This window comes from Camponotus vicinus, unplaced genomic scaffold, assembly GCF_025532165.1.
Source record: "Camponotus vicinus isolate PSW18456_S1 unplaced genomic scaffold, iyCamVici1.0 SCAF_12, whole genome shotgun sequence".
NCBI classification, from domain to species: Eukaryota; Metazoa; Arthropoda; class Insecta; order Hymenoptera; family Formicidae; genus Camponotus; species Camponotus vicinus.
Window position 1 is genome coordinate 3,783,920 of NW_028141948.1, and position 8,776 is coordinate 3,792,695.

Sequence of the window (8,776 nt, forward strand, 5' to 3'; positions counted from 1 at the left end):
TGAACATGAGTCCACAAATGAACCCCCCTCCGAGCTAGAGGTCCCTAAAGTTTGGGGAAAAAATTGAAAATTGGCTGTATTATGGATTGCCTTATTATTTGACCTTGGTTTTGACGTTACCTATCACCCTCTCTTGAGAGATAAATTTTGCGTTGCGGGTGTTTGGTCAATTTCATACATTTTCGAATTTTAGCTCGGAGGGGGGTTCATTTGCGGACCCATGTTCATAAGAAAAAAAGTCTTATTTTGACCTCTAGAATACGCTCCTAAAGTTTAGTCCTAAAGTTTAGTCATTTCAGATACATCCTGTATATCTACGATTTTCATCTAACACTGATGAATTCAAGGTTCTTCTCATAGCATCTAAATCTCGTGTTTCTCCAGTCAGGAGCCTTTCGATACTACGTCTAGAACTCTGCGGAGCTCTTTTACTTGCTCAGTTGAGTGACAAATTAAAGAAATGCTTAAATCTCCAAATTAATGCCACACATTATTGGACTGATTCCAATATAGTAATGGTTAAAGGGATCCAGTCGAAACTGAACAACATTTGTTGCAAATCGTGTAAGTGAAATTCAATCATTATCATCAATCGAGAATTGACATCACATATCGAGCAAGGAAAACCCAGCAGACTCGCTTTCAAGAGGCGTTATGCCTGAAATGTTATTAGAATTAGATAATGTAAGATAAATTGGGGGCACGGGCCTAAATGGCTGCAGAATATAGAATCAGAATGGCCTGTCTCTACTGTCGATGTTTTAAATGATATACCAGATAGAGTAATTCCCGGCAAAACTTCTTATGTTATTACTTTGGAACCGGAATTTGACATATTTGAGAGATATTCTGAGTTATGAAAAACTTATTCGAGTTGTTGCCTTTTGCTTATGATTCATTAGCTCAATTAAACACAAATTAAAAAGAACTCATCGTGATTTAAAGCATAACTTAATCAAATCAATATCACCATGCTCCAATGATGAATTGTAGAATGCAAAATTAGTTCTCGTTAAAATCTTGCAAGGAAGATTTTTCAAAAAGGAAATAGATGATATTTCCAAATTCGGTATTGTAAACAAAAAAAGTTCAATTTTAAAACTAAATTCTTTCTTGGACGAGAATAGAATTCTGAGGGTTGGTAGTCGATTAAAACATGCAAAATTGCAATATGATGCGAGACATCCTATTTTAATACCTGGACGTCATAGTTTTACTCAATTGATTGTAAATTACGAACATAAACGCTTGTTACATGCTGGAGCTCAAATGATTTTGTCATCAATTCGACAAAATTTTTGGCCATGTGCAGGACATAGCATTGTTCGTGATATTATAAGTAAATGTGTAATTTGTTTTCGTAACGCTCCGAAGCCATCTAATACTTTGATGGGAAATTTACCAGAATCTCGCGTTAGCATTTTCGGGAGACCCTTTGAAAAGTGTGGAGTGGATTATGCTGGTCCTATGTATTATAAAGAAGGGCAACGTAAGAATTCGCGTTTGATTAAATGTTTTATAGCCATATTCGTATGTTTTGCGACAAAGGCGTTACATATAGAGTTAGTTGGCGACCTCACTACCGAGGTTTTTTTAAATGCGCTTAAACGTTTTATTTCCAGAAGAGGTTTGCCTAGTGATATTTATTCAAATAATGGTTTAAATTTTGTAGGTGTAGAACATCAACTTAGCGAACTTTATTTATGAGATCTTTATCGATGAGAAATCGAAACGAAAGATCATAGATGTTACAAGCTGTGAGCGTATAAATTGGCATTTTATTCCACCAAAGGCCCCACATATAGGAGGACTTTGGGAAGCCGCAGTGAAGGCTGCAAAATTTTATATTAAGCGCATCATTGGCGAAGCTTCACTGCGATATGATAAGTTTTTAACATTATTAATTCAAATTGAGGCTATTCTCAATTCAAGACCGCTCACTCCATTGTCAACAGATCCTAATAATCTTTCAGTTCTTACGGCGGGTTATTTTTTAATAGGTTCTTCTCTTATGTCTTATCCAGAACCTAAACTAGAGGATTCAAATACAAATAGATTAACGAGGTGGCAATATATTGAACAATTGCGCCAACACTTTTGGAAACGATGGACGAAAGAATACTTGCATACTTGTCAATAACGAAGCAAGTGGAATACCATTGAATCTCCTGTTACAGTAGAACAACTTGTAATAATGAAAGAGGACAATTTGTCCCCGTTAGTCTGGATTTTAGGTCGCGTTGAAGAAGTTTATCCAGGAGATGATAAAATAGTACGAAGCGCTTTAGTGCGTACCACCAAGGGTACTTATAAGCGACCTATTACTAAACTTTGTATTCTTCCAATAGATTAAGATTTTAATCATGTTTATTAGTATTCCCATATTAGATGAGGTTTACTCCAATTTTAATGTCATAGGATTTTATTTTTTTTAAGGTTTCATTACATGTATTTAGCTTATTATAAACGTTTATATTGTTGAAAGCACCAGCTTTCAAGGTGGGCGGTATGTATGCGTTGTGTATGCATTTTATTGTACATGTTTCATTTTATTATGCATTTTCTAGAGTCCCTAGAATATAGAATCTGGCCACGGTACGTGTCTCATCTTATTCGTCGAAACGAAATTTGTAAAAAAATGGCGGAACCAATAGAAATTGTTATTAGACAGCTTATTAGAACTGTTATTGGAAATTGTTATTGTTATAAGGAAGCTTAATAATTGAAAAAGAAGTGAGACAAGAAAATTACAACAATTGTACTCTCTTTTTATCAATTTTTAATTAAAAAATAAAAAAATTAACTCAATAATAAATTAAAAAATTTCATTACTTCTATAGTTGAAAATTATATTTTAAGAGATGATAAATGATAAAAAAATAAATATACATTAGCGTTTTGAGATATGTCATTCATAAACTGCCACCATGTTTTTTCAAAACTTCTAGATACGCTCATATATATATTGCCGCTATGTTTTCTCAAAACTAATCGAGTTGCCAGACTCTATATTCTAGGAACTCTAGCATTTTCATGCATTCCATGCATGACATCTATTGACTGCTTGATGAAAGATTATATTACTACACCTGTTACTATTTTGTTTTTGCGTTGCTTAGTAAAAAAAAAGTTTGATTGATATATCAGATTAATAAGTAATTTTTGCAAGATGGCTCATTCAATCTAAAAATGTATAAAAGATAATAAAGAGTGTCCACATACGCGAAGAATTTCCCTGCGGTTATTCTCAACAAAATCGTATGAAAATTTAGTATGTTTCGCACAACACACTGATGTAATTATTAATATTTTGCTTTAATAATTTGAAGAATTAATGATTTTGGTTTAAATGTTTCAAGACGTTCATGATATCGTGAAATCATAAAATCTTTTTTCTTTGATTGAATAATTCAAAACAAAATGCTTAAACGGATCCGCAACATGAATTTGCTTAACTTTCTCTCCTTTCAGTGCCTTTATTTTAGGTTTACTGAAAATCGAAGTGCATGCACAAATAATAAAAGATTATTATTATTAGACACGGCACTTTGTTATTACTCAATTTATCTCATTAAACGCATGTCTCGTTTCATACTACCTGTTAATCATTTTCTGCGCCTAAAAGGCAAGTACCAGCTCGGTATCCTCATCTACGTTGTGTTTTCGGTGAAGATATCTACGTGCGTATTTGGCGCGAAGTAAACTATTTATTCTGAGTTCGTGATAAGCCAGCATCCTATGTAGTTGGATATACCCTTCTCTTCTTCTTTTCAGTTCTTCCTGCAGTGACTCGAATTGTGCTATAATGTCATTATTATATCAGTATTATCTTGTGTTTTTTAGTCATATTATTGTTATTGTTTCATACCCAGTTATTTAGCATTGGCGATCTTGAGAATTAGTAACAGGGAAGCATTTAATTATCACACCTAGAGGTATAAGAGTTCTTAACTTTAAAATAGCTTTAGCAATACAAGGTTAGTATTGTTAATTCTCAGCGTAAATCTTGAGTTTAAAGAAAGAGATATAAAAACATGTTTGCTTCAAAATATTTGAAATCGAAGAAGAGCCCACTTTAAAACTGGAGGGCAAACACTAATGTAAGAACAAAGTCAGATTATAATTTTGCATGAGTAACAATAAACTCATAATATTTGACATCATTTCTACAATTTCCATTGATTATTTAACTGAGGTTTTTCGAGCAATGTTATATCTATTTGACAGAAATGTTTATATTATTAATTTTTTCATATATTTCAAATCTGATTAAAAATATTTTAAACTTATTTATATTTTAAGTCAAAATATTTATGATAGAAATATTAGTAAATATATTTTAAGTAATTAAAACCAAATTGCATTTTTTCTTTAACATTTGTAATCACTACTTTTTATTATTTTTATATATTAATATAAAAATATATTATGTATTAATTTTTATTATTTTTTTTTCCATTTTATCATAAAATTTTCTTTCAATGTGATTTCGGTTAAAAAATTTATTTTTCTCTGTTTTGCTTAAAATCTATGTTATCGGACAAGCACGGCATAAAATATATATTAAATAATTTTTTTTTAGAATCGGTTTAGAATCGGTAGAGCATCGTGATATTGATAACCGAAAACCGAATAAGAAAGATTCGATAGAATTGCAATCTCAAATTTTATTGAAATTTAAGAAGAAACGCGCTAAACGTGTATCCGCAATGCCTGTTGCTAGAATAAAGGAAATCGTAAGGAAAATATTAAGCTCATTATTATAAAAGTCATTATTCTTATTAATGACTTTTATTATCTTTATCTCATGCGTACCAAGTAAGATAATTATTTGTATAATAATATTTGTATAATATTTATATAATATGAATCAGATTTATTTAGTTTATATTTATAATCGAAAGCACTCATTTAAATGATAGAACTTAATGATTGTGTGATATTTATTTTCCTCTTTCTCTTTTTCTTTCAATATTTATCCAAAAGCATATATGTATAAAGAATATAAAACAATTCATTAAAGAATAGCTATAGAAAAATATATATCCTAAATCTATATAGAGAAAAAGTAACGTGCACGAGCGCGCATAATACAGGTTCTTTACACACGGATACACTTTTACTAATAATGTATATACGTATGACATATGTTAACTGTTAATAAGCTAAATTAACACTGACTATATATTATTTTTAACAATAACTATATATTAACAATAACTATATATTATTTTTTAAGAAGATTAATGTACTAATTATGAATTTTGTTTTATTAATAATATTATTAAATTTATATTCTTTTGTGAGATGAAGAAAACAATGTTGATAAATTAATAACAATACAATCATCTCAATTTATAAATTAAATTAATAATATGATTTATTTTTTAGTCTATTTACATAATAATAAAAATAATAATAATTATATTATTATTATTAATTTAAATGAAAAAAAATAACGAAATGAACAATATATACATCAATAATATAGGAGAACAAATTAATTTATGGACTTTGACCCTAATAATGCTATACTTTAATTCTCTTATTCTTACAGTAGTCGGCGTACTTTTATATTGGCATTACTCCAGAAAAGACAGGGATATACAGGGTGAGCCATTTTAATTAACGCACGCAATTATTTCGGAAACAAAGCATTTTAGAGAAAAATGTTTCAGACAAAAGTTTTATGGTTTCGAGGGGGCCATAAGATGGTATCATTGGTTTGACCTTGAAAAGTTATTTAAAGGTCACATGAAGGTCACCTTCAATTTCTTAAATGGAACCTACTATTTGTCATTACATATTCTTGTAACTTATCTCGAGAGCTTTCCAAAACACTATAATTAAGTACTTTTTTGTTAAGTACTTTTTGAGTTATGAGGCTTGAAATAATTTCTTAATTTTACATAAACCGTAAAATATCTTGTAAAATATTCATTTTTCGATTATCTTACCTTAATACTTTTATGTACAAAATAATGAGAGGAATCAATTGGTGTAAAGAAAACACATAGTTGTTTTTAAGAAAAAATATGGAATTGTTAATTGCAAATTACATATTTTTTCTTAAAAACAACTATGTGTTTTCTTTACACCAATTGATTTCTCTCATTATTTTGTACATAAAAGTATTAAGGTAAGATAATCGAAAAATGAATATTTTACAAGATATTTTACGGTTTATGTAAAATTAAGAAATTATTTCAAGCCTCATAACTCAAAAAGTACTTAACGGAAAGGTACTTAATTATAGTGTTTTGGAAAGCTCTCGAAATAAGCTACAAGAATGTACAAAAATATATAGGGTATTCCATTTAAAAAAATTGAAGTGACCTTCACGTGACCTTCAAATGACTCTTCAAAGTCAAACCAATGATACCATCTTATGGCCCCCTCGAAACCATACAACTTTTGTCTAAAACATTTTTCTCTATCTTGCTTATTTTTCGAGTTATTTGGCTGCCTAAGTTAAAATGGGTCACCCTGTATATATATATATATATATATATATATATATATATCTTTTCATTTCTATTTTTTTTCTTTACTCCCTTTTGTTTTCTTTTAATTTCCCATCCTCATATTATTATTATCTTTTTCTTTCTCTTTATATTATTTTCCTTTAAATTATCATTATTTTTGGGAGAAACCGTTGAAATAGATGAATAATTTTCGAACTTAGACTTGGCGAATCTCTTATCTTAATTTTATTATTGTATTTTTATTTAGACCTGTGTTTCAGCGAATTTAGAAAATTTTAATTCTAACTATAACACATATGCGCAAGCAACGAATTTTATACTTCTTCTAATGAATAAGCGTTATTCATATATTTATTACACATTCACTTTTTATTTTGTTTTATTTCTTATATTATATTAATTATATGTATATTGTATTAACCAGAATTTAATTCTTAACCTTAACCGTAAATTCTTCCCTGTATATTCTGACTGATGACCTCCGAACGATTGTAACACCCGCGAGAATATATACATACACACACAGATAGCCACTCACGCATACCTACAACTGCTAAGATGTATTTTTCTTTCATTATTTTTTTTTATAATATATGTATTTTTAATTTAATGTATAATTTAATTATTTAAACCGTTCTCTTCCCTAAATCCTGCGATCGCACTAGGTCCCATCCCGAGTAACAAGGATTAAATTCCTTTACCGAAAACGGACCACCGAACGAATAGGCTTAAAAACGCAGCTTTAAAGAGACCTTCGGTCGCTGACCTGTGTCAGGCCCTTCACATTCGTTCGACTCAATCCATACACACGCCCGAATAAAGAGTGTCACGGGGTAAGTAAGTTGCGTCCTTCCATACGGCCCATCCATTCCAGGGTCTGGACGTAACAATTTTTTCGTTTAAAATCTTTATTAAAGGAAGTAAACATTTTGGTCCTTCTTTTGGGCCTCAGCACAATTGTGATAAAAAGATGTTTCAATTCTGCATCATCGTCTCAATATATTCCATGAGCTCTCTATTAATTTATTAACTCTTTTAATTAAAAGTTGAAATGATATAATGTGACAATGATATTAAAATAATTGAAACAGTGCCGAGGCAGTGATTAAATTAATTAAAAACCGTTATAACAATAAAAATGCTCTTTTAAAAATACTTTTAACTGCAAATTTTACTATTACTACTAACAACTACAAACAAAATACTATAAATTTGAGTATTAAATCTTTATTAATAATTTATTAAGGTGCTAAATTCACCAGTTTTAGGTATGATAATTTGCATTTATTCTTATAGAAAGGGATTTTTATCGAAAATTTCCTCAGTATAAAGAAAAGTTATTGAAATCTTGGAACGTAAATTTTGAAAAATTTTTCACTTATTTTAAAAAGAATTTATCTGCAGGAGGGAACATTTATGAAAGTTTAATGAATGCACAGCATTTAAACTTAGGTAAATATTCATACATTAAAAGTTTTATTTTGATTTGTAATAAGAACGATACACACATACACATACATATGTTTCATATATATGGTTATTATTAGACACTCTGTATATGAATATTTTTTTTATTAATACATATCTATTGATTTCCTCGTAGATTCGAAAACAGCCCTTCAAATATGGCTTTTAATAAGTGTTGTAGCTCCTAAATCAAGTAAAATTACTTTTAAAATTGGGAACAAGAAAAGAATGTGGAAACCTACAATCTCGGAAAGTCAGGAAGGAATTCTAATACACTGTAAAGTAAGTTAAATTCCATTCTCGTTCCAGATCCGAAATAAAAAGAAAAATCGAAATTGATATTTTATCAAGAGACACTGATGTGTCTATAGAAGTTTTTTTACAACAGATATTTTTACTGGGCGCTTTTTCAGTTTTTTGGAAAGATTTGTTAAAGTTAAACTAACATTTATAATTAGAGGTTTCTTACGATTTGTAATTTACTTTAGGTACCTGGCGATATTGAAAAAATATGTCAAGACAAACAAAATAAAATGCGTCAAATGAACTTTATGATGCAACCTTTTATAATCATCGTTGGACCAGAAATAATTGCAATCGAAAATGTGTACATTCGGCTCGATACAACATTGTATTCTATGCCGACGGTATTAAAAGCATTGGATGTACTTTTCAAGATTTTTGTAACATTTAATGCGTGTTATCCGAAAGAATGTGAAAATATGTGGTATTTAATTCAGTGGGGAATTTATGAGATCCATACAATTTGGGACGAAAACATTCCCTTTCTATGCACTGCATTAAATAAAATAAAAAGAGGTTAG

At 29.6% G+C, this 8,776-nt stretch overlaps 1 protein-coding gene across 1 annotated transcript; it reads left to right on the forward strand.

The window, feature by feature from the left end:
• The first annotated feature begins 7,259 nt into the window (after window positions 1-7,259).
• LOC145963563 (uncharacterized) lies at window positions 7,260-8,776 on the forward strand. Its single transcript, XM_083085642.1, has 4 exons — window positions 7,260-7,318; window positions 7,782-7,937; window positions 8,089-8,234; window positions 8,441-8,776. Exons 2-4 carry the CDS (start codon window positions 7,913-7,915, stop codon window positions 8,774-8,776), a joined length of 507 nt encoding a protein of 168 aa, XP_082941768.1. The 5' UTR covers window positions 7,260-7,318; window positions 7,782-7,912.

Bases quoted from the DNA above. Each gene is read 5' to 3' on its own strand.
- LOC145963563 (XM_083085642.1), top strand. From the start codon at position 7,913: ATGAATGCACAGCATTTAAACTTAG. The intron at 7,938-8,088 runs GTAAATATTCAT...ATTTCCTCGTAG, and splicing joins TGCACAGCATTTAAACTTAG to ATTCGAAAACAGCCCTTCAA. The intron at 8,235-8,440 runs GTAAGTTAAATT...AATTTACTTTAG, and splicing joins GAATTCTAATACACTGTAAA to GTACCTGGCGATATTGAAAA.